Source organism: Geotrypetes seraphini, chromosome 3 (assembly GCF_902459505.1).
Source record: "Geotrypetes seraphini chromosome 3, aGeoSer1.1, whole genome shotgun sequence".
NCBI lineage: Eukaryota > Metazoa > Chordata > Amphibia > Gymnophiona > Dermophiidae > Geotrypetes > Geotrypetes seraphini.
Window position 1 is genome coordinate 295,202,364 of NC_047086.1, and position 26,566 is coordinate 295,228,929.

The following is a 26,566-nucleotide window of genomic DNA, read 5'->3' on the forward strand; positions in this document are numbered from 1 at the left end:
CATTGACATCACTTCCTATGCGCAGGTCCCTGAAGTGATGTCAGAGAAAGCGCTGATGCTGAGCGGGCAGCAACCTCACACCTAGGAAGTAAAAAATGTACAGGGGAAGGCAAAAGGTGCATGTGCGTGGCAAGGAGAGAAAGGGGGCAGAGAGGAGGAGGGATGCTGCGCCCTTAGCAAGACCATACCATGAGTGGACCGCCCCCCCCCCCTTACTACACCACTGGTGAAGACCACATCTTGAATGCAGTTCTGGCCCCACCCCATTTCAAAAACAATACAGTGGAACTAGAAAAGATGCAGTGAAATGCAACAAAAATAATTAAGAAGTCAAAATGGCTTCCTTCCAAAGAAAGACCAAACAGAATAGGCAGAAGGAATATAACATCTTTTTGATTGGATGTTCCAAGCTTATCAATTTTCAGCCCTACCTCAATCTCTTTCCGAGATACTGCTGAAAAGTTCTCAGCCCAACCAAGAAGAGAATGATGTGGAGCCATGAAACGTACAAGTTATTCCACATTTTTCTTGACACTTTTCATTTCAATGATACGACATGCAATGAAAATTGTCATGAAAAGTGTGGAATAACTTGTACGTTTCATGTCTGCATATCATTCTCTTGGTTGGGCTGAGAACTTTTCAGCGGCCCCTCGTGGTTGCTGATATTATGTTGGGCAAAAGGCTTGTTGAATCTTTGACCTAATCCATCATGACACTGTATATCTTGTGCTCTTCTGTTGCAGTGCCAGTCTGTTAATTCTACAGTGTTGCCAATGTAAACTAACACACGTCTGTGCTAAGATTGTATGTTTAATACTCATTAAATTGCATTGACTCCTAAATAAGCTGCTTAACTTCTTCTCCCCAACCTAATCCTGATTCCAAGACTGTCTTATTTTTGAAGGACTCACTTTAGCTCCTAGTGAAACTAGGCAGGTAACTTGAGTTGCTCAGTGCTGCTAGATTTTCAGAGAAGTTGATCTAATTTTATTTATTTATTTAAGATATAGCCCTCATTATCCCACCGTTCTAATGCCTCTCTTTTTCATTAAGAACCTAAAGAAAATCTGCTCCCTTTTTCCTTAAGCTGTTAATAGCCCTCTGTTCTTTTGATTTCACTATGGCATTTATTTATTTGTTTGTCCAAACTTTTGTTCTGCTAATTTATACTATAGTTCCTTTGCCTATTAAGTGAATATGATATTAATGAAGTAAACAAGACATTCTTACAAATAATTTGAAACAGTAGACAACTGAAAACAACTTGAAAATATTTTTGAGCAATGCATTGCTACCGGTTAGTTTTTCTCTTTTACTACTATTAAAGATTTTTAATTGAACTAATATTTTTTCCTATAAGTGGTCAAAATTTATTCCACATTGCCATCTATGGAGAAAATAAATTTATTTTCAATATTATATATTAGAAAATTCATGCCTGCCATAAATGAAATGCTAATGCCTGATTATTTTAAAAAAATGTTGCCATGCCCATGCTGCCATTCTTATTATATAGATATCAAATCTCTGCATAGCAATATGTTCTCTTTCTGAGTTTAACAAAGAAAAGATAACCTGGAAACTACTCGACCAATCATACACCATGTATGATTTATTAGTCATTAAATATTGAACTGCAAACTCGTGCAGACATTGTCTTGATTTTTGTTAAAGAGGCTTGGAAAAAACCTGAAGGGGAGGGAGAGATGTTGGCAAGACCTGGCAGTCTGTACTCATTTTGTTCTTCTGTTTGGTCCTTCTACAGGAGAGAAAGTGATGCAGGATGATGAATTTACCTGTGACCTCTTCCGTTTCCTCCAGTTGCTTTGTGAAGGGCACAACTCAGGTTTGTGGGCAAGCTGATAGTCGGCTGAACCAAGGCAGTTATGCCAATAGATTAGCTGCTTATACTTTGCAAAGGATATATAGATTCTGGAATTGAAATAGAAAGGACAGCAAAGATGCAAAAGACCTGATTTAGAAAGCTCCACTTTCATACTCATTGCAATCAAATCCCAGGGTTTTTTCAGTGTACAGTTGATCTATTTAAGAATAAAATGTGAAGCTACAGTAGAAATAATCATTTATCCATATAGGCCCTTTGTATCTGGCAAGATGAATTATGAAGTACTTTGGGGTTTGGACAACTGGCATTCCAAGTTCCCGATCCCTACTTCTCAAAGGGTGCTTGACATAGATCCCATTTCAGGGAGAGTGGGGCAGGTCACAGTATAGGATTAATCCAAAAATAAACGTTATACTGGATATCCTGATGCAGTTGAACAGGTGTCAAGCCAGGTATATTTCATGAAAGAAAAAAAAAAGATAAATAAACAACCCAAATGTCAAAAATAATTTCAGTATCACAGTTCATGAAATTTGTAATACCACATACTAGAATTTCTTTCTCCACTATCCTCTAGTTTCAAGTTCAAGTTTATTAGGATTTTTTATACCGCCTATCAAGGTTATCTAAGCGGTTTTTACAATCAGGTACAATCAGGTATCTAGGCTGCTCCCCCCTTTTTTTGTTTCTTAAATCTTGGGTGCAGACTAGTTCTTACAATACTATTTCCTTCTAATAGATCAGTTTCCAATCTGCAAGAGAACTTTCTCCTTGCAGGGCCATTTTCCCCATAATTCTCAATAGCACCTTAAAGTACTTCTTTAGTGAGACCAAGCAATATGGAATTATCTCCTCATTCACCAGTATTCACCTTTCAGTCTCGATGACTCTCTTAATCCCAATGTGTAAGCATTCCTCCCTGAGTCTATGACATGGTAAGAGAAAGGAACATAAGCCAAAATGAGCTCATGAATTTTGTTAAGTAACTCCTTAAAGACATATTCCATTTGGAGAGTGTTAGGGGACACTGTACTCCAAGTTTATCTGACCTCATATCTCACTGTCAGCAGGTACATTGATGCAGTTTGTAAGGAATAATTTTATGATGGCCTTACTTCTGCTCAAAAGGTTCATGACATTGCAATTTTCCATATTAACTCCTAAATATAAACTTCTTAATATATTCATGTATAAATTTGCACAAATTTATGAGTGAGCAGGCCTTTTTATTCAATAAATGGTCATCAAGATTTCAGTTATATATATTCTCAAGCTCTGTAGAAGTCTCTTCAGTCAGGGAGAGAGGAACAATTTTACAGTTGAAGGAGCGAGGAGCAGGAGTAAGTTTTGCTCTTGTCCTGATGACTCACTGGACACCAAGGATGATCAGGTAGGCAGACCAAAGAGTGTATAAGATTAAGATAATTGTCAAGAGCTAGGGCTGACTGAAGAGGTCTGGGCTCCCCGGGCAATAAGGATCATAAGCCCCTAACTACCTATCAGATGTTATTACACTAAATGAAGACTAGGGGAGAATGGGCTATTTACTGTTGTGGGCTCTGACCTGTTGTCCTAGAAGTCAGTCTGCCTCTGCAAGGAGCAAATTTTCTGTCATTACTGATTTTAGAACCAGGTTATCTTAAGCCAGAAAAACAGCATATCATAAAACATCCCCAGATAAGATGCACAAGACCAGCATTTATTGGAAGTTTGAGAGTCCAGTCAATGCAGTCATACAGGCAGTGGTGTAGCGAGGGAAGCTGGCACCAGGCATCCCCTCCCTCCTGATGGGAGGGTCTCTTAAATGCACTCCCCACCCCCACCCCAATATCTCTTAGAAGTCTTTTGTTCTTTACTGGCAGCAAGCGGGGTCTCTAATCCATAGCTTGCACTTGCTCAAGCCTTCCATCTGACGTAAATTCCTGATCCCGCAAACAGGAAGTTATAAAAGAGGGAGGGCTTAGGGCCGGTGTGAGCAGTGGGTAGGAGTCTCTGCTCACTGTTGAATAAGAACAGAAGAATTTCAGGGGGGGTTTCATTTAATAGATACTCCCCCCATTGCATAAAAGGGGGGGAAGGAGAGATGTCAGACTGCTGCTGGGTGGTGCCCCTATCAAAATGGCACCCTGCCCTCCTCTACTGTGCCACTGCCTACAGGTGACCAGAGCCCATTGAACAAAAAAATAATTAAATATAGAGAGACTGTGCTAAAGATGCAGCAGTAGATTCCCTTTGGACCTGAGACAAATGTGTACCAACTTCAGACTCCCAGATTCATTGAAGAGAAGAAGTTTGCATGCTAGAAGTTTGTTGAAGTTGCTTATAACAATCTGAAACCTGGTGTTCATACATTTCCTCACAGAGACTCAAATTCATGTGGGTTGATAGGCAAAGTGATTTAACCATCCAGAAATAACTCCTGGCCAATTAAATCACCTGTTCTGGGCTGGTTAAATCGCCTGTCCACATAGCCAGTTAGTGCTGCTGAAAATGTCCAGTTAGCATTTATGTCAAAACTAGCTATTCCAGGGGTAGAGTCAGCACTTGGCCAGTTAAGTTCCGATAATGGCATAAACAGAACCACATAAAAGTCAGTCCTATCTGTATGCATTGCCCCATAGCCAGTTAACTGCTGAATATTGCACTTACCCAGAAATTCATTGTTGAAGCCCAGACATGGCCCAGCATTGAATTTCTGGGCATAACATTGGCAGCAGACAGCAAAACACTGAGCACTGCCAGCTGAGTATCAGGCCCCAAGTTTATGACCAAGTAAAAGAACATTTTTCTTCCATGCTTTCAATATACGTGACTGCTGAAGCCACTTAAGATTGGAGAAAAAGAGACCGTACCTTTTCATAAGCTCTGAAAATATCATAAGATGCTCGTAGAAGCAAATGGTCCAAATACACTTTTGCATCTATATTTCTCACTGTAGTGTTTTGCCATCCACCAACATTTGACACATTCTCTATAAAAAGACCTGACTAAGAAAAAGCATCACACTTTGCTTGACGGGCAAGCCAAGGTGAAAAGTAGGGTGTGATGCTTAATACCTGGAGGAGCAGGGAACTTTTAGAATATGGTACAGTCTCCATCATACAGCAGTCTGTTAGCTAGATATAGTACAGTACTCCTTAGAACGACCTCGTGGTCGAAAGGGTTCTGCTGTGTGGGATGGGAATGAGGGCTGGATAGATGTTGCACAAAGCGATCTCTTGCGGCCTGGCTGTCAGACGGCGGCCACGGACCTAGAGTTAGGGACCCCTGCTCTAGACCATTGAGCCCTTTAACTTAGCATCGGCTCTTTTCCCTTTCATGTCAAAGAGGGTACTGAGTGGCTTTAAGAAATGTTCTCGATATAATTGGATCATTTCAGGCTGTGATCCACATAATTAACTTGGGTCTATCACTGAGATCCTGTGTCCAAAATGGAGTCAATGCAGTGGAAACACAAGTCATCCCCTATCCCAAAAAAGTTCAAGTCCGAAAAATCTGCATGCATGGCAACTGTCTTCTGGGATGATGAAGGAGTTTTGCTTCTGGAGTTCATGCCACACAAAAAAACCATAATTGGATTGAGTTACACCAACACGATCACTTTTTGGGAGTCCATCAAGGAGAAGAGATGAGGAAAACTCACAGCAGGTGTGCTGTTTCTGTACGACAGTGTGCCAGTGCACATGTCATGACAATCACAGGCTGTCCTCCGAGAATATGGGTTTCAGCAGCTGAACCATTCACCCTTCAGTCTTGACCTGGCTCCCTTGGATTATTTCCTTTTTTGAATTTTGAAGAAATCTCTCCATGGACAGCGGTTTTCAAGTGATGAAGATATCAAGGAATCTGTAACATCCTGGTTTGAAGGTCAAACGGAAGAATTTTTTTCAAAGGTGTTACAGTCATTGCAGGAAAAGAGGATTAAGTGTACGGAGCGATCAGGGGACTATATTGAAAAAATAAAACAAAACATTTTGAAAACTCTTTTCGTCCCACTGAGGTGGATAAATTATTGAATTCCCTTTATATATTTAAACTTAACTTACCTTGTTTAAACATCTGATAATAACAATTGTTGGATATACCTATTTAGTTTTCTTTTTCCCTCAATTGTTAGTGGTGGGGTTTTTTAGTTGCAAAAAATAAAGACAAATATTTAAATGAACTAAAAAATAAAGACAAATATTTAAATGTTTAACTTCTGTGTTGGTGTGAATTGAAGGGAAAACCTAAGGGGCACTGCAGTGATGGCACATTAAAAGGCCCAGGTACACATTTTACCATAACCTGCTTACATTGTATGGGGAGCCCTCCAAAATCCACTCAAAACCTACTGTACCTACATAAAGATGACACCTGTAGGCATAAGGGACAGTGTCATGGTATAGAGGATGAGTTTTGGAGGGCTCATTATACAATATCAGCAGATTATGGTGAAATATGTACCTGGGAATTTTTAATGTGATGTTCACTGCAATACTCCCTAGAATGCCCCTCTGCTTTGCTCAGATGTCAGTGGCCAGTTTGCTAAGAATGCTGGCTGCTTGTACTTTTCATTTGTACATTTTCATAGTAAAAAAAAATTGGCTAAAAAAGATAGACACACTAAGGGCCACAATGTCTAAATAGGTCATAAAAAAAAAAAATAGACATCATGTGGTTTTGAAAATAGACATTTTCTCTACTGGATTTTTTAATGTCTTTCCTAAAATATCCAAACTCAGACTTAGGGCTTTTACTAAGCTGCGAAAGCGGTTTTAGCGCGCGCTGAATTGCCCCACGCATTAGACACTAACACCAGCATTGAGCTGGCGTTAGTTCTAGCCGCGTAGCGTGGGTTTAGCACGCGTGGCAATTCAGTGCGCGCTAAAAGCCCTATCACAGTTTAGTAAAAGGAGCCCTTAGATGTCCTATCAAAAATGTCCCTCTATATGTACTAAGGCCCCTTTTTATCAAGCTGTGTTAAAGTTTTTTTTATCGCAGGCCACTGTGGTAAAAGTTCCAATGCGCGTAGAATTCCTATGAGCGTTGGAGCTTTTACTGCAGTGACCTACGATAAAAAACTGTAATGCAGCTTGATAAAAGAAGCCGAAGTTAAGCACCAGTATTGGTATTTGACTTCCCCCCTTTTATGAAACTTCGTTAGGCTTTTTTATTACCAGCTATGGCGGTATTAGCTCTGACACTCATAGGAATCCTATGGAGTAGAACGTGTACAAGTAGATCAATTTTTCACTCTGTCAAAAATTACAAAGACTAGGGAACACACGAAGTTACAAGGAAATACTTTTAAAACCAATAGGAGGAAATTTTTTTCACTCAGAGAACAGCTGTGGTAAGCGTAGCTGGTTCTAAGAAAGGTCTGGACAATTTCCTGGAGGTAAAGTCCATAGTCTATTATTGAGAGAGACTTGGGGGAAGCCACTGCTTGCCCTGGATCAGTAGCATGGAATATTGCTACTTTTTGGGTTTTGGCCAGGTACTAATGACCTGGATTGGCCACTGTGAGAACGGTCTACTGGGCTTGAAGGACCATTGGTCTGACCCAGTAAGGCTACTATTATGTTCTTAATACCGTCATGACTGGCGATAAAAAAGCCTAATATGGCTTCATAAAATGCAGCCTTAGGGCTCCTTTTACGAAGTTGTGCTAGTGCTTTTAGCGCACGCACAAAATTAGCGTGCGCTATAGCATGTGCTAGCCGAAAAACTAGCGCCTACTCAAGAGGAGGCGGTAGCGGCTAGCACGTGTGGCATTTTAGCATGCGCTATTGGGTGCGTAAAGGCCCTAGCGCACCTTCGTAAAAGGAGCCCTTAGTATGGTCACCATGTTAGTTTAAAATCCAGCTACAAGGCAATATGTCCATTATTAAGAAACCAAGAACAAATTTAAAGGCTTTTAATTTGGAAGTGACTTACATTTTTTTTTACTTATAATTAAAGCTAAATAGTACAAGTGCTTAGCTTTTAAGCAGAATTCCTTCTATTTTCTTTTCTTTTTATTTAGATTTTCAGAATTACCTTCGAACTCAAACTGGTAACAACACAACTGTCAATATTATTATCTCTACTGTGGATTATCTGCTGCGAGTTCAGGTACTCTCTTTTGTTATCTAAATATACCAACAACAATAGTAATAAAAATAAAAACCATAAAGAACTGTTACACTTCTCAGGAAGTGTGGTAAATCAAATAAAGCATAAATTAAGTTCACAATTAAAAACATGTTTTATATGGACTTTGGGTTGTTGTTGTTGTTTTTTTTTGTAAAAATCATTTGATTATTTTGTAGTTGCAGATAAATCCTCAGGGATTCTATTTTAAAACATATATATACAGGGCAGGATTAATTCATCGAGAGCCCCTAGGCACACAAGTACACTGGGTCCATGCCCCACCCCACCCCACCCCACCATGCGCCCAGGCGGAAACAGGAAGCTGCGTCAGAGGGAAGCTTTGGGCAAGCAGCTCTGTTTGCACAATTACAGTTCCTGTTGCCTTTCTTACCCACGTTGCTTGCTTGTCTTACTTTCCGTCGAGGGGGGGGGGCTCGTTTTGCTGATCGGAGGGGGGTTGCCGATTGATGCTGGAGGGGCCTGTCGCCGTTTGGAAAAAACAATGTTGATGCCCTCCTTTATCGGGCCCCCCTGACCTAGCCACGTGCCTACTTGGCCTATTGGTTAATCCTGCCCTGTATATATACAATCCATTTATTTTTGCAGCAAAGGGGCATAGAAATGTTTAAAGGTGTAGAATAATGTAGGCTATTTTGTTATCTAAATTAGTATAATTTACTAAGGGCTCCTTTTACAAAGGTGCTCTAGCGGTTTTAGCGCGCGCTAGCCACTACCACCTCCTTTTAAGCAGGTGGTAATTTTTCAGCTAGCGCGCGCTAATGTTGTGCGTGCACTAAAAACACTAGCGTGCCGTTGTAAAAGGAGCCCAAATTCTCTTTTCCCATTCTGTGAAACTAGGAGGCTAAATTTAGTAGCTTATTTACAGTAAATTTCTAAAGGGATCAGTTTATCCAACCAAATCACAAAGGAGTCGGTTTATTAAAGTGCATCAAATATTTTCATACAAGTTGTTTTTTTTTTTTTAAACAATTTATTCAAGCGAACAAATCAAGCATATGTACACAGATCCAAAATAGTTTTACATTAACATTGAACTAAATCCCAAATGATACAATACAGGCAAAACATGAGTCCAGGTGTTGGTTCTTACAACCCAGAATCAATGAATAAAATTGCCCCACAGCCTGTCAAACCCTTCCTCCCCCTCCTCCCCCCAGCTCACTCAATGAATAATAGAAGGCAACAGTGGAACCGATGGTTTCTGCAGTATATTTATAATTTGACTCTTTTAAAGTGGGGGATAGGGTGTCCAGATAAGAGGACCAAACAGACAAAAAGGTCTTACTCCGGCTTCAAGAGAAACGGGCCAGCATAGATTCCCAAACCATTAAGAGGTGAAATTTATTTCTCCAGTACCAGATTTAGAATGCATTTCTTCCCCAGGACATAGCTGTTACTAAGTTGTAAATTATCCCCAGCAGAATGTCCCCCCAAATAACCCCTAGCAAGAAAAATAATCCTTTCAAAATAACAAGGGAGGGCATAACCTACTAGTTACTGAAGATACAAACATATTTCTAGCCAAAAGGCACCGACCTTCGGACAGGACCATAGACTATATGCTAGGGAGTTATCTGTCCTGTTACATTTGAGGCATTTAGGCATAGGGGCACACCCGAAATGAAAGGCCTACTTCTGGGAAACATATCCCCTATGAATGATTCTGAATTGACACTCCTGTAGTTCTGCACTCTGTATCACTCGAGGAATTGCTAGAACCAGAGGGGTCAAAGTGGCCAAGCGAGAGTGCCTGCCCAAGTCACGTGCCTACATGGACAACAACTGCTGCTAGTCTTTGGTGATATTGAGATACGAAAAGCCATTCCCAGTTGGCATCAGTGAAGAAATCCTGTAATTTACTCAGGAATTCCTGGGTAACGGACCCCACAGGTAACGAAGCCAAATAGTGGATTGATTGCTGATAAGCAAAATGATCGGCCATACTCAAAGACCAGGATGCCTGGAAAGCCGAAAAAGAGCAGAGAATACCCTCTGCAGTAACAAACTGGCTCAAGCTATAAAGTCCCTTCCTATCCTGTTCTGGCCTAAAATATTAGTAAACAAAGCCCCAGCATTTTAAAGAAAGATTTCTAATACCATACATCCCTGTAAAATCTTTTAAGATCAGAAGCAAAATCTCTGTTAGTAATTCCCTCATTAAAAATCATTTATTCAAGGAGGGATATGATCTTTTCTGTTACAGCTCCTCAAGTTTGGAACTTGCTTCCATCCAATATAAGAGAAGAAAAATTACTTAATAAGTTTAAAGGCCTACTAAAAAGTTGGCTGTTTAAGGACACCTTTAACTAACCCATTTAATATCATATGACCTCATTCTGGAATTTATCTGAACAAGGAACACTGTTAAATAGAAATTAAGCGGGTAACATTCCCCAACCTTTGTCTCCTTACCCACCCTTTTTCATTTGTTTTGGAATTGTATTTAATCCCATTTTTTTTAGCCTCCCCCCTCTCAATTCGCTTTTTTACTTCATAATTGTTTTTAATGTTCTGTTTGTTGGATTTTTTTATTTTTTCCACTTTTAATTTTTGTAAATCATATTGGATTTGGATATTGCGATCATATCAAATATTTTAAATAAACTTGAAACTTGAAAACCTGATAAAGTCCACATTACCTACCAGGGGTAAAACAGCCATACTATAATGAGAGTGACCCCAGAGAGATAACAAGTGTCTCCAAGTGTGCCGAAGAAGCCAGACCAAACAACTTCCTGTCCCCGGGCTTGACAGAACCATATTCATACAAGTTTAATTGGTAGCACTGACAGCTGATAATGTAAGATATGTGGTAACTCAACTTCAAATGTTTTCTATTGCTGGAATATCATATTTGAACAAGCTTACCTGGCAACTAAGATTATGTGCAGACCATTATAGCTTTAAGAAAATGTTGAAAACCAAGCTGTATGTAGATGCGTACTTTTGATCTATCTTTCCTAACATTGGGCATTTTTGTAGCATTTGTAAAAATACGTTATTGAACTAAACTAAACTAAACCTTAGGTTTGTATACCGCGCCATCTCCACAAGCGTAGAGCTCGGCACGGTTTACAGAGTTAGGATAGAAAGGAACTCCAATGAAGGGTTATAGAAAAGGAACAAGAGAGAGCAGGAGGTGTTAGATTTTTGAAAAGAGCCAAGTTTTCAGGTGTTTGCGGAAGAATTGGAGGGAGAGTGAATTTCTGAGCGGGGATGTGAGGTTGTTACAGAGTTCTGTGGTTCTAAAGGAGAGGGATGTTCCTAGTTTTCCTGCACGGGATATACCTTTTGTAGAAGGGAATGATAGTTTCAGTTTTTGGGAAGATCTGGTGGAGTTAGGGTTAGAGGAGTTCCAAAGGAGTGGAATAACGGGAGGAAGGATGCCGTGTAGAATCTTGAAGGCTAAGCAGGCACATTTAAAGAGGACTCTGGAGTGTACTGGAAGCCAGTGGAGCTTGGACAGGAGTGGAGAGACGTGGTTGAACTTGCCTTTTGCGAAAATAAGCTTAGCCACGGCGTTCTGAATTAGCTGAAGTCTATGGAGGTTTTTCTTAGTTTGGCTTATAAAGATAGAGTTGCAATAATCCAGTCTAGAGAGGATGGTGGATTGAACAAGGACGGCGAAGTGAGAATGATGAAAGCAGGATCTCACTTTCCTCAGCATATGAAGGCTAAAGAAGCATTTTTTTACCAAGGAGTTGAGGTGGTCTTTGAAGGAGAGAGAGGAGTCTATGATGATGCCCAGGACATTGCTTGAAAACTCGAGCTGAAGAGTGGGGCCGGAAGATAAAGGGATGGAGGTGGATAAATGATCTAATATTGGGCCGAGCCAAAGTAATTTTGTTTTGGATTCATTCAGTTTCATTTGTACAGATTGGGCCCAGGATTGGAGGTTCATTATACATGCGGATATGTTCTCAGCAAGGTTAGTGAGGTTCGATTCTGTCTCGAGGAGGATGAGGATGTCGTCAGCATAGGTGTAGAGAGTTTCTAGGGGGGATAAGTGGAGTAGTTTCAGAGAGGACATGTAGATGTTGAAAAGAATAGGAGAGAGGGGTGAGCCTTGTGGGACTCCACATATCGGCTTCCAGGGGGAGGATGAGGTGCCGTTTATGTTAATGGTGTAGGAGCGGAAACGTAGGAATTTCGAGAACCAATCTAGGACTGTGGAGTTTATGCCTATTTCGGAGAGTTGGAAGGTTAGGATATCATGATGGACGACGACAAAAGCTGCGGAGAGGTCGAATTGTAGAAGAACAGCAAATTTATTGCAGGAATGGAGTTGTTGCACCTTGGAGATTAGTGAGGCCAATAGGGATTTGGTACTGAAGTTGGGTCTGAAGCCGAATTGGTGGGGTAGGAGAATAGAGAATCTTTCTAGGTAGGATTTTTACAATTGATTTATTCCAATAAAGTTCCTGTACTTTGTACATCAACTCTGCAGTTCTCTTTTTGTTTTGGTTAAACCCATACTGGCCTTGTGGCAGTAAGCGCGTTTTAAACACTGATCACTGTGAGCTGAATTGGCCCGAAATATTCAGTGCCAGGCCATGATCAGCACCAGCATTGAATATCCAAGGCTAATATTTTTGGTGCTAACCAATGGGTATTATGTAGGTCCCAGTTGATATTCCGTATCTTATGTGGGTCCTGGCTGAATGTTGACCAGGCCCAATATAAAATTATTAGCCCAGGTCCTGATTTTCCCTTTCCAATCCTCCCTATTATCCCCAGAGCAGCATACCTCCTCCTTAAGCTCCCCTCTGCCACCCCCTAGACTTTCACAATCCTTTTTCATCCCAATCTTCCTTCCTGCACTCTTCCCAAAGACCATCTAAGCTATCCTTAACACCCTCCACCCCAAATTACCTTACTGATCCTTGGTGGTCTAGGGGGAAAAGGGCAAGAGCTATGTCTGCTCACTCATGCTCAGCATAGCCTGCTATTCAAAATGACTGCCGAGACCTCTAGCAGCAAGTACTATGGTATTTGAAGCACTCACGTTATTTGATGTACTGCGAAGCTGGAGCTAGAATTTGCAGCAACCATTTTGATTAGCAAAGTCTGCCAGGCAGGAGTGAGTAGGTGTGGTTCCTGACTATTTTTCCCTAAACTACCACATAAAAGCAATGTAGGCTCGAGGGTTGTTTCAGAGTTGGGATGAGGGGTTGGGACAGTTTAGATGTCAGGTGGGGGAAGTTGGGAGGGAAGATAGGAAAGAGTGAGCAGCAAGAATACATCTGCCAATACCAGAGGTTAACCGGGACCTATATGCCGTCTAAGCGGAGCATGTGAGCAATTGCTTATATATTCTAGGAGAGTTGCTCACAGATTTTACATGGTTGCTCACAAAGAATATATGCAAATCTGGAAAATTGTTTTTTGGGTTTTTTTTAGAATTGTTGCTCACATAAGAAAAAATTTTCATGCACCCAGCCAATCCTGGGTACTGGATGATAATCAGGGTACTTATTGTCACATTTGGCTATATCAAATCAAATCATAATGCAGCAATCATCGCTAAGTGTTGATCCTTTTCCTAGCCATGGATATCAAAATAGATCAAACTGAGATGATAATGATGCTGAATAAGACTAATTTGGATAGGTGAACTTTTAAAGCCATATAGTTATGTTATTTTCTAGATTTTTTTTTCTTCATCAGTAGATTGTAAAGCAATTAGAAATTACTTCAATAATGTATGTATTAGTTTAAACAAGATTATAAAACTTACTATTTTAACCTCCATGTTTCAGGAATCAATTAGTGATTTCTATTGGTATTATTCTGGAAAGGATGTTATTGATGAACAAGGACAGCGGAATTTCTCCAAAGCGATCAAAGTGGCGAAGCAGGTCTTCAATACGCTCACAGAGTACATTCAGGTAAACTGTTAAAAAGCTCACCTGCTGAAGATGAAGAATATGCTTGGGGGTATATAGAGTTGTTCATGGGACCCCTGATAAGGTACATTCTATAAAGGAAAGTAGACAGGGCCTGTTCTGTACAGGACGCCGATATCGGCAGCCACCTAAGAAGTGGCCACCGATCATGTGTCAATCACGCATCAGTGTCCTTATTCAGAATCGTGTCTACACTCCCGGACAGATGCCTGAAATGTAGTACCAATCAAGTCAAAACTAGATAATTGCTACTTTTAGAATATATATATATATAACCTGTGTGTGATTTTTATTTTGGCAATACATTCATATTTGAGAGGCTAGGGTACTTTAGAATGCCATCCTGATAACAGCACTTAGAATGGTAACAGTCCTCATAGGACCCTATTACCGCCTCTCCTCCCTCTTTTATATGGATTTTTTTTATTTTTTCTTAACTTATTTCTAAACTTTCTACTTAATTCATAATTTTGTCTCTTTGTGGTTAATAAATATCAATGTTGTGCTTTAAGCGATTGCTAGTCAAACAATTTTACTTATCGCTAAGCACCACCTCGTACTCCAATGAGCCCCGTTTCAAATTAATTTTCATCAGGGAGTGGGGTGATAATCTAAAAACAACCGCAAAACAAAGTTGAGTTAATTTTCATCGTTTATCTTTTCCCTTCTATATTCTAACTTAAACTTAATCCAAGCTTACCTGACTAAAAGGTTCTTCCACTGAATACAGAGTACTGCTAAACATGGCCGTGGCGTTCTCTCGCTCGGCATTAACTGTCCAACCCATCCCTTGACGTCATAAAAATTTATACTACTCTGATTGGTTCAATCACATCGGGCTCGCACACACAAAAAAACCCAGGGACTGTATAGCAATAGGCAGACAGTCCTCGGGGGCGAGCTCCCAGAGAGTCAGCAGGAAAAACTGCTGACAGCAGACACCTCCTATAAAACTCCATTGCTTAAAATGTTTAAATGCATAGTCTTTTACCTTCAAAAGCGTACTAACGCAAAATCAGAATTGCAAAAGATTATCAAATTAGGCAGAAACAACTGCCCTCCATTCATGGATCAATGTAGTTATATGTAGACTAACATTAGTCAACAATCGCTAACCATTCTACTTCCTCATTTAAACCCTGAGGAGCTGTAGTGTTCAGTTCAAAAATCCATCTTAGCTTCCTCAGGCTCAGGGTTCTTTCGTTGTTGCCTCCCTCCCACCCTTCATGAACCACATCAATTATACACCATTTTATTTCTTGGAGAGTGTGTTGCATTAATGCCCAATAGCATACCAAAGCAGCTGTTTCTTTTTGAGTGTGGACTCTCAATTTGTGTTCGTTCAACCTGGTTTTTATAGCTCGAGTAGTTTTACCTATACAATAAAACCTTGGATTGCAAATCATTTGGTTTGCAAGTGTTTTGCAAGACAAGCAAAACATTTTATTAAATTTTAACTTGATATACAAGCGATGTCTTGCAATACAAGTACATACAGTATACACACATCACAACTATGGTTCTTCTCTCTCCGATGCTGCAAGAGTGTAATGACTGTTCTATACAAGCGAGGTCTTGCAATACGAGTACAAACAGTCTACACGCGTCACATCATCACAACTGAGCCGATGGTTCTTCTCTCTCTGATGCTGCAAGAGTGTAATGACTGTTCTATACAAGCGAGGTCTTGCAATACGAGTACAAACAGTCTACACGCGTCACATCATCACAACTGAGCCGATGGTTCTTCTCTCTCTGATGCTGCAGGAGTGTAGTGATTGTTCTAAATGAGCGAGGTCTTGCAATACAAGTACGTATAGTATTTTGTATTAATGTTTTGAGGTTGTGGAACGAATCGTCTGAGTTTCCATTTTTTCCTATGGTGAAATTCGCTTTGATATAAGAGTGCTTTCGATTATAAGCACGCTTCTGAAACGAATTATGCTCACAAACCAAGGTTTTACTGTATATAACTTTTGGCAGGGGCATTGGATCATATAGATTGAAATGTAGTACAGCATTTTGCAGGCTGTGGGCATGCTTAAGCTTGGGTACGCGTCTCCATAGACATGCTACATATCCTCCAGGCAGTTTATAGAAGACAATTTCTGGACATACAACATTGTTTCACTCACTGAAATATCTTTTAAAATTACCCCCAGATTGAGGGGGTAATCTTAGTAAATCAATATTTCTGGCAAATGTAGCAAGAAATATCTATATGGTACAGAATTCAAGTTACCAAGCTTTTGGAGGCTTTACTATGTTTTTATATGTCTGCATTATGGATGATGTATTGACAGTATGATTGTGTTCTGCTATTACTAATTCATTTGTATCACTCATCCCAGCTCTTGGGTGGCGGTGTTAGAGCCCAGGGTAGGGGATTATAAATAAATAAAATAAGAACATAAGAATAGCCTTACTGGGTCAGACCAATGGTCCATCAAGCCCAGTAGCCTGTTCTCACAGTGGCCAATCCAAGTGCCTAGTACATGGCCAAAACCCAAGGAGTTTATCTCAGAGTAAGCAAGATTTCGGAATCCCAAAGAGTAGCAACATTCCATACTACTGATCCAGGGCAAGCAGTGGCTTCCCCCATGTCTTTCTCAATAACAGACTATGGACTTTTCCTCCAGGAACTTGCCCAAACCTTTCTTAAAACCAGCTATGCTATCCGCTCTTACCACATCCTCTGGCAACACGTTCCAGAGCTTAACTATTGTCTGAGTGAAAAAAAATTTCCTCCTATTGGTTTTAAAAGTATTTCCCTGTAACTTAATCGAGTGTCCCCTAGTCTTTGTAATTTTTGACGGAGTGAGAAATCCATCCACTAGTACCCGTTCTATTCCACTGAGGATTTTGTAGGCTTTAATCATATCTTCCCCCTCAGCTGTCTCTTTTCCATGTTATGTTATAAATTATAGCCTGGATAAGACGGACTAAACCATTTAAAATATTTTACAACCTGTTGGCCCTATTCAAAATGTATTTTTCCCCTAGTTTGTGTCGAGTGGAAAATAACATTTCTTGAGGGTGAAAGATGCAGGGAGCAGCCTCTAAGACAAATTTTTTTTTACCAAAATTCAATACAGCCTGGGATAAGTGCACAGGGACATCTATATAATAAAACCGTAGGCGGCGCATGCGCACTCTAATCCGCGTGCTTCCGTGATCCGTATGTCCGTGGCCGGCAAGAGTGCACATGCAAACTTACAACAGCTCGCACTCACGGTCTGGCTGGCTCTTTAAAGTTTTTTTCGGTGCCGGCTCATCTGCTCCGCCTTCCTCTTCCTGCCAGTCTCAGCCGGACTCACTCCTCCCCCCCTGGCAGCCCTGAACCTGTTCCTCCGTTCCCCGCCCGACGGGCCGGTGAGTGCTGCGCCAGGGGCAATGCAGGTGGAGACTATCGGCGGCGGAGCCGGAGGGAAGGGGGGGTGGGAGGCACGCGAAGCTGCAAGTCGCCGACTCCACCCCCCCCCTCTCTCGAACCGCACAAGGACTGCCGTTGACGAAATTTGCCCCACCGTTCCTTCCCTTCCTCCATCAGGTACAGTTCAGCTACGCCTATGTTAAAAGCAGCTGCTTTGAAATTGGAGTCCTGCCGCCACCGTAACACGTTCCCTCTGCCGCGGTCCCATATGTCAGAGAAGGGGCGGGACCAAGGCAGAGGGGAACGTGCTACGGCAGTGGCAGGCCTCTGATTTCGATGCGGCTGCTTTTAACATTGGTGGAGCTGCACTGCACCTGATGGAGGGAGGGAAGGAAAGGTGGTTGTGCGCTGTTGAGCCCCTCTGCACGCGCCCAAACCAAAAAAGGAGCCAGGACTCTTCCCCACCCGGCGCCGGCAGACCCGAAAAAACGGCCCTACCGAACAGACCCGCGAGCAGGGTTGCCATGGAAACCTAACCGGAATTACATGCAGTCGGCAAGGGTCAGTGAGAGGGGATCAGGAGCTAAAGAGAGATTGAAAAAAACAAACAAACAGTGCACAAGTAGAGAGAGACACACAGACAGTCACAGAAGGACAGGGGGCTAGAGCAGAGATGCTTGCAGGGAGAAAAAGCTAAGCAGTAATGTTACAGCTTGAGAGTGCAGACTGAGGAAGAAAGCAGAGACAGCGCTACACAGGGAAATGGAGGGAGGAAAGAGGCAGAAAGAAAAATACAGACAGACATAAATTCTAGCACCCGTTAATGTAACGGGCTTAACGACTAGTAAAGGAATAAAATTGAAACCAGAGATTAGCTGGAGTCTATGGCATTGTAACAAGCAGAATATTAGATAGATCTTATGGTCTATTTCAGTTATCTACTACTACTATTATTATTAGCTACCAGGCATACACAGTGCTGTACAGAGTCACAAAGAAGACAGTCCCTGCTCAAAGGACTTTACAATCTAAGGGAAATATTTGGCGCCGTGGTTAAAGCTACAGCCTCAGTACCCTGAGGTTGTGAGTTGAAACTCACACTGCTCCTAGTGACCCTGGGCAAGTCACTTATTCCCCCATTGCCCCAGTTACATTAGATAGAGTATGAGTCCATCGGGGCAGCCAGGGAAAATGCTTGAGTACCTGAATAAATTCATGTAAACTGTTCTGAGTTTCCTTGGGAGAACGGTATAGAAAAAATTGACTCTTTTTTTTAAAGTCATTGAAAAAAAACCAATCTAGACAAGCAAACAGGATGTCATGGATACAGATGGAAACGGAAAGGGGCCATAAGACCAATGCTCTACCAAATGATATGTGAGAAGTGTGCAGATTTTGAGGGCCCAAATTCCTTTCCCACCCACTCTCTTCTCATTGATGGTGGTGAGGCAAAGAAGGAGCTGGAGCTAAGATAAAAATTAAATACACACTATTGTTTAGAGTTACTGAACAAATTACAAACTTATCCAAGGTGTAACTTAATCATCATTTCCTTATTCTTTCCTATAGTTACTTTTAGGCAACAGAACATCTATTGGCATTCAGAACAATCAGATATAAAATCTTTTTATTTTTGCTCTGTTTATACTATTTTATTTTGTTTTGTTCTTCTAGTTTTGATTTTGATCCTTATTTGTCTTTTTATCCTCTCTGATTAAACAACCCGAACATGGCCGTTAATGGCAGAATAATTTGATCTTGCTTACTGGCCTGCTTTGGTGCTTTCGAGCTCTGCCTGTGGTAGACCTGTGCGGTGCAGTGTGCTGAGAGTACCTCTTGATTTCGGCCACTTTTCCCCTGCTGCTGTCTCGTCTTTTTGGGATCGCACTCCTGTCTACCGGGGCCTAGTTCAAGTGCTGCGGCCCACTGGTGATGTCGAGGGATCGCATTTGGTTGGCGGGGCTAGCCTGGATGTTGTGCAGCTGGATGCTTTTGACTGGATGCACCCTTCATCGCCTCCTTCGGCTCCCCAGATGTTGGTGCCTGGTGGGGTGCTGTGATGCAGTGGGGAGTGACCTGATGATGATGTCTGTCAATTTAGAGTGTGGCACATTTTGGAGGAGTTGGCTGACATTTGGTGCCGGGCAAGGATTAACTCTGGGAGTCTGTATCCCGCCATCTGCTGCCTTCAGTTGCCCCTGACCGGGGCCCTTCTTGCCAGTGTTTGGTGTGCTGTATTTGGAGATCCTGATGTTTCTGGCTGGACTTTTTGAATCCTGCCTTTTCTCCACCTCAACTGTTTTGCTTCGGATTGTTTTGTTTGATTTAATTCTTACTGAATTTTTTCTTTTACCTTTTTCTTTTCATTTTCTATTTGATTGCTTGTAATGTATGTACCGTATTTTTCGCTCCATATGACGCACCTAACCATAAGACACACCCACCTCTAGAGGAGGAAAAACCAAGAAAAAAAAATTCTGAACCAAATGGTGTGCCCTGTACTCTTTCCCCCCTCCGGTGGTCTAGTGGTAGTCTGGGACAGGGTACAGGGCACATCTAATGGTAGGCAGCTCCAAGCCAGTCTTCCCCCAGCCCCAAACCAGCCAGCCCCAAGCCAGCCAGTCAGCCAGCCCCAGTTAAACCCCCCCTCCCCCAGTACCTTTTCAAATTCTGCCCAGCAGCTCCAGCCAGCTTCTCTTCCTCCCTGCCTTTGCTCTTCGGGGCTCCTCATTTCCCAGCCTTGACGGGTCATTTCTTCCAGGCATAGTGGGCAGCTGGATGAATAGGAAGGAAGCCTGGAATTGGCAGTGGAGGAGAAAGGGAAAGCTAAGAGCAGCTGATGTGAGGAAGGGGGTTCTACGGGAGGTAGTGAAGCAAATGGTTGCTATTTTGAGGGTGATTCTGCACGGAGGGGCAGCCGCTTTTCGTGTACTAGAGCCGGTACAAATGGCGAGGCCTAGAAGGGCTCCAGGCGAATGCACATGGCATTTCTGAATGTGAGATCTCAATGTTTCTCCACGCACGTGTGTCTAAAGCCTCCTGGTTCTTGCGGTGCAGGGAGAAAGTGCGTCAACATAAGGGCGCGCAGCAGTGGATGTTGAGCAGCAGCGAGGCGCTTCTCACTCAATCACTTGTTTTCCTGGGCTGTGAGTGAGGGCAGGAGTGGAAGCGGATCAGAGAGGCAGCCCTCGCACGTAAGCAGAACCAAGGGCCCCTGGGGTGATGGCCATCTCCTGCCCTTTGCGCGTCGGACTTCTCCTCCTGGGGCTCGTCCCTTCAGCCCCATGCATAGACTTCCTCTCCCTAGTCAAAGGTAGGGATCCGCGCTGCTGATCTCTGCGCCTAAAGAGAAGATGACGACGAGGGGGGACAATGACTAGGGATGGGCAGGGGGGGATGTTTTTAAAAAAAGTGGCAGCGAGCGGGTGGGCTTAAAAAGGTGGTGTGGCGGGGTAACAAAATTTATACCTTCGCTTCATAAGATACACCGAGATTTCCACCCACTTTTAGGTAGAAAAAAGTGTGTCTTATGGAGCAAAAAAATACGGTATTTATTTTGCTATTCTATTATGATTTTTTTTTTCTTTATATACCAGGTTCCTTATAATTATATCCTATACTTTCTCTGGGGGTTCTTTTTCTTTCTCTTTTTTTCTTTAATCTATTCTCCAAGGCACTTAGTTTAGATTGTGAGCCCAACTGGGTCAGAGAGGAAAGTTTTAATGTGCCTATTATTTTAAATTTGTTAACCGCCTTGATCTTACTATTTTGTTAAGAAAAGTGGTATATCAAATAAACTAAGTACTTACTTACTATAGGCGAATCACACGGGTGAAACAACAGCTCAGTATAGACCTGCTTAAGACCATTGTCTGATTAGAGATGCCCATTGGCACTGCTTGGGTCTTTCTCCCATCTGAAGTGGGCCTCAGTAGTCATCAGACAGAGACCACTAGTGCTGCCCGATTCATGATTCGAATCGATTCACCGATTCACTTCGGGTGAATCTATTCAAATCGATTTACCACGCCAAAAAATCGGCCTCCCAATTCATTGACTGACCCTCCCCCCTCGCCCCTAAAGCAGGAGCGGCAGCGCTGCCTCTTGCTGGCCTGCTGCTCCTGCTTTAGAGGGCGAGTGGGGAGGGTCAGTCAGGAAGTGGCTTCCCCGCTAATGTCCAGTTTCCCCGCAGCAATTTACCTAAATTCAGCAGCCTGCCCTGCAGAAGAAGATCCCTGGCTCTAGCGATCTTTGTAAGCTGCCATACGTCGTCCAAGTTGTCTTCTCTCTGCCGCAGTCCCACCCCTTCTCTGAGAGAAGACAACTCGGACAATGTATGGCAGCTTACAAAGATCACTAGAGCCAGCAATCTTCTGCAGGACAGGCTGCTGCATTTAGTTAAGTTGAATACGCAGGCCTTTCAGGGGGAGGGGAGGGGGGTGTAGTCCTTCTTGGGGGGGAGGTGTTACATGTCTTCGGGGGGGATGCAGCTTTCCCAGAGGGGTACAGGCCTTCGGGGGGGGGGGGGTGCAGCCTTCCAGGGGGATACAGGCCTTCAGAAGGGACAGGCAGGACTTCAGGTGTGGGCTGTAGGCATTCAGGGAGGGCATGCAGGCCTTCAGGGGTGGGGTGTAGGCCTTCAGGAGGGCATGCAGACCTTCAGGGGGGGGACATGCAGGCCTTCAGGGGTGGGGTGTAGGCCTTCAGGGGGATGCAGACATTCAGGGGAGGGGACCCTGGTGTAGAAATACATGGAGAGAGGGAGAGAAGCGGGGGGTCAAAGTGACATGCATATGCTGGACTTTGGGGGGGGGAAGAAATAATGGGTCTAAAACAGAGGAAAGGGAGAGAGATGGTGGACAATGGGATTTAGGGATGAAAGGAACAGAAAGGGAGAAATGGTGGACCCTGGGGTGGTGGGGAAGGAGGGAGAGATGCTGGATAAAAGGATAGTTGAGGAAAGGTGGATCTGTGGATGGAGACAAAAAAAAGAAAAGATGCCAGACCTCCAGGAAGGGGAAGGGGAACGGAAGGGGAGGACAGAGATGGAAGATGGATGGTTAGCACAGAGAAAGAAGGAGACCCTGGCAAGCAAGTTATCAGAAGACAGCCAGAGCCTGGGACCAACAAGATTTAAATAATGACCAGACAACAAAAGGTAGAAAAACTAATTTTAATTTCTGTTTTGTGATTACAATAGGTCAGATTTGAAACGTGTATCCTGCCAGAGCTGGTGTTAGACTGCAAACGTGAGCTCGGATTTAACAGAGAGAGGAAGTCTTTTTTTGTTTGTTTACACCACGGCGCCAGTATGGTTAGGAGAAGGCAAAGGGGTTGAAGAGGCTATAAAAGGGGTGAAGAGGCTATAAAATAAACCCACCAGGATGTTTTTAAAAAACACCCAATTGGGCAGGAAAATCAAATCGAATCGAAAATTTGATTCAATAGGCTGAATCGAATCGAATCGAATTTTTTTTTCCTGAATCGGGCAGCACTAGAGACCACTACTAATTTAATGGATGGACTACCCAGTAAAGCCCTGACATCCTTGGATGGATTTGCAGACTTCCTACTTTTCCATTTATATTTGAAGATATATGTAGGTATGTAGATTTAAGAGGACTTGGTTACTAGACTAGCTGTCCTTGTTATATCATCAATAAAACTGTGGAAAAGGAAGTGGGCACAGGTCATTTTTATCTGTAGGCTCAAAAAGAAACGGAAAAAAAGATGTTCATATGCATTTTGTCAAAGATGGCTCAAACATAAAATCTATATAATCCTCTCAATCCATGCTTAATTTCTTTTTCAGTATTTAAATAATTATATACAAAATATAGTAAGATAAAGTGGTTCAAAGTGCTATAAAACACTGAACCTACAATCAAGAATGGGGGTGGGGTGGGGGGAGTCTGGAAACTATGTATGCAATGGGTAGAAGTCACCAATGTAAAATAGTTAAGAGGAAAGAAGCATTCTCACTCACATTGCTACTATATACAGTATGTTTTCTCCTTACTGGCACTTTGTGCTGTTGAAAAACCTCCAACTTAAAAGGATAGCTACTAATGTGTAATAGGAGATTAGCGCAGGAGTTCTGCAATTAAACAATTTAATAATGAAATGCAAACTATGCAATTGCTTGCAACACACTTCATAATAAGTTAAATTTAATAACACGGCTTGCATTTAACTTCTGTAGACCATCTTAAAGGGACCAGTGGAAATTTCACTCTTTTACCCATCCTTAATTCTCCACTAGCACCTCTCCAACAGATATCCCATCTCCTCTAAATCCTTCAAAGCAGACAGCCCCTCTGAAGAGACCTTTGAGCTATCCCTGGTGTCTAGGGGTGATTTATTCAAATGAGTTAGGTTCATTCCTGTCATGGTATGCGCAAAACTAACACCTTAGCTAGGACACGTGGAGTATGATCTCAGTCCCAAAGAGAGCTTCCCTCTGGAATCCATAAAATGTAGCATGTATAAGCAACTTACCCAGGTGTGTTTGAAAATTCTTTTTTGATCAAGCCCGTGGCACTCAAAATGATGAGAAATATTTTTGTATCTTTCTGTCACATTTTCTTGGTCTCAGACTACATTTCTTGGTCCTTGACGATCTTCTTTCCCTCAATGCAATTTATTGAGTAATCAATTGTGACTGATACCTCTGTGATTAATGTTGTTATGGTGTTTTTCTCTTTTGTTTTCTTGCATCTAGCATTTTATCTGTCAGATGTGATGTCCCAAGTGATCATAACCTTAGGGTCGTGGTCTGAATGCTTTTCTGTCAAAGTGATGTTATAATGTTTATAGAGTTTTCAATCAATGAGACATTCCACCTTGTTGTGTCTTTCTGTGTAAAACGTTTCTGCCATCATCACTTGGCAGCCAGCCACAAGATGAATAATTGTCTCCAGCTCTCTCTTACAGAATCTATAAATGTTGATTTTTTTACAGGGATATTTTCTATACTCGCTGTGAATCATCTTGTTTGTAATCCGCTGTACTGATCCAAAACTATCAATCTCCCATCCTTAAGTTTCAGTTTCCTGGAGTAATACTTTCTATTTTCTACTGCCACTTGTTTTTCCTTATTTTCTGATCAACTTCTTTAAAGAGGTTTTTTTCTCCTGCATTGTATATTCTGTTTGTTCCTTTCCTGTACTTACAGCTGGATCCTCATTTATTGCTTTTCACCGGAATGCTTGCCCAAGATTAATAGTGGAACTAGACTCTGCATGCATGCTTGCTTTCATCCTATAGCACTTTTGCGTGTTTGGATCTGTTGATGATGTTAAATAGCCCTGGAGGCCTATGATGGTAGCTCTATATGTATAATCTGTTCTAGGAGGCCCATCACTCCTTCAGATGTAGGAATCTACAGCCTTGGCATATACTGTTTCTTACAAACTATCCTATGCATGGATGAATTTTCTTATTTGAACATTCAATTTTTCAAGATATTTAAAAGGCCAAGCCACAATTACAAAGGTATAGATGAGTACAGAAATTGCAAGCTGGTTGAAGGCCTGTATCTTATTCTTCAATGTTAAAGCACACGTCAGTATCAGTTTTACCTTCGTGTAATATTCTTTCCTGGTTTTTTCCTCTCAGTATTTTATTTTAGGCTGTTGTTCCTTGCTTTACTCTTAGATATTTATATAACCCTTCTTGTTCAAGTTCCTTAATGTCAAAGTCAGTGGTCAAAGAGATGTTTTTAGTTTTACTCAATTTTATTCCTAGCAATGCACCTTAGCACATTTATCCAGGTCAAAAGTCATCCTGAGCCATTTGAAAAAGATTTTACTAAATGGAGTTGTTCAGCCAAATGTTGATCATTGGAACCGTAGAGCTTCAAGTCATCTACAAACAGCAGGTGTGATGTTACCTCTGGATCTTTGTCAGTTCTAGGATTAAGGCTAAATCCAGAACCCAGAGAGTTAAGAAGTATACTCATAGGGTTCAATGCTATACAAAACAAAAATGGTAATAAGGAGTCTCATGGAAATATTAGTCAATGGATCCTGACATTAGGAATGGCATTTTCAAGGCAATTTATTATCCAGGATGTGAGACACTATCAAAGGCTTTCTTATAATAAAAATATCCAAATTAGTCAAACATCAAAAACTAATTTTAAACATTAATCATCAGGATCTCTTTGGGGGTCTCAGTGGTGCTACCAGTTGAAGTTCAAATTGTAATAATCGCTAGGGATTTATGCACCATATCTTCTCTGACTCCTAAATAGCCACTGATTTGGATTTCTTATAATCAATGCATGCCCTACTGATGTTTCCTTTTTTTAGAACTAGTCATAATGGCTTTATTTAGCAAGAGCTGGTCTTTTGTTTCATATGCACCTTTCATATTGCTCTTCTGCTCTTTCACCATGATCCTATTAGAGTCTATATGATCATGTATTCCATCAGTATCTATCGCAGTGAACAGCTTAGGTAGACAAGTGATTATTCTGTAATTTTTGGGAACATTATTTGTGTCTCCCTATGGAAATAGAAGTGTTTTTCCTGCTATTAGCCAATGTAGTTTAAAATCTGGCTGCCCGATCTGGCTGCAGTTTGTCATGTCTTAGTGAAGAAATGTTTACTACTACTGTTATTATTTCTATAGCACTACCAGATGTACAGTGCTGCATGCATTAAACACGCAAGAGAAAGTCCCTGCTCAAAAGAGTGTAAAATCTAGTTATGACAGAAAAGCAAGGCAAAAAGGGTGAATCTGCACATGCTGCTCAGGTTGGGAATGATGAGGTGTATAAGGTAAGGGACTATAGAGGGAATGAAAAACAGATATGGGTGCTTTACAAGTAGGTTGGGTTTAAAGCACTTCAGAAAGTGGGCTTTCAGCATGGATTTGAATATCACCAGAGACGGAGTCTGTAATACTGAGTCAGACAGTTTTTTCCAGGCGTATGGTGCAGCAAAGTAGAAGGGATATAATCAGGAGTTGGCAGTAGAGACGAAGGGTACAGACAAAGAGACTTTCCCGATGAATGGATTTCCCAGCTTGGAGTATAGGGCGAGATAAGAGAGAGATACTGAGTTGCCGCTGAGTGAATATACTTGTAGGTCAATAAGAGGAATTTGAACTGTATGCGGAAATAGACAGGGAGCCAATGAAGTGATTTGCAGAATGTGAGGCATGCAGCAGAATTCTGAACTGTGCGGTGGGTAGGGGTGGGGAGGAAGTTAATTCTCTCATATAGGCTGCCAGCTTTAAACGGGGTATCTGACCTCTAAATGTATCGTTAGGGTACTAATGTTAGGAACCAAATAA

The 26,566-nt window shown here is 41.8% G+C and overlaps 1 protein-coding gene across 1 annotated transcript in view; it reads left to right on the plus strand.

Moving 5' to 3' along the window:
* The window catches only part of RYR2 (ryanodine receptor 2), a 1,389,277-nt gene that overhangs the window by 1,174,791 nt on the left and 187,920 nt on the right, over positions 1-26,566 (plus strand). Inside the window, 3 exon segments of the mRNA XM_033937646.1 lie at positions 1,769-1,849; positions 7,857-7,945; positions 13,747-13,875. Of these exon segments, the coding sequence (XP_033793537.1) occupies positions 1,769-1,849; positions 7,857-7,945; positions 13,747-13,875 (299 nt within the window).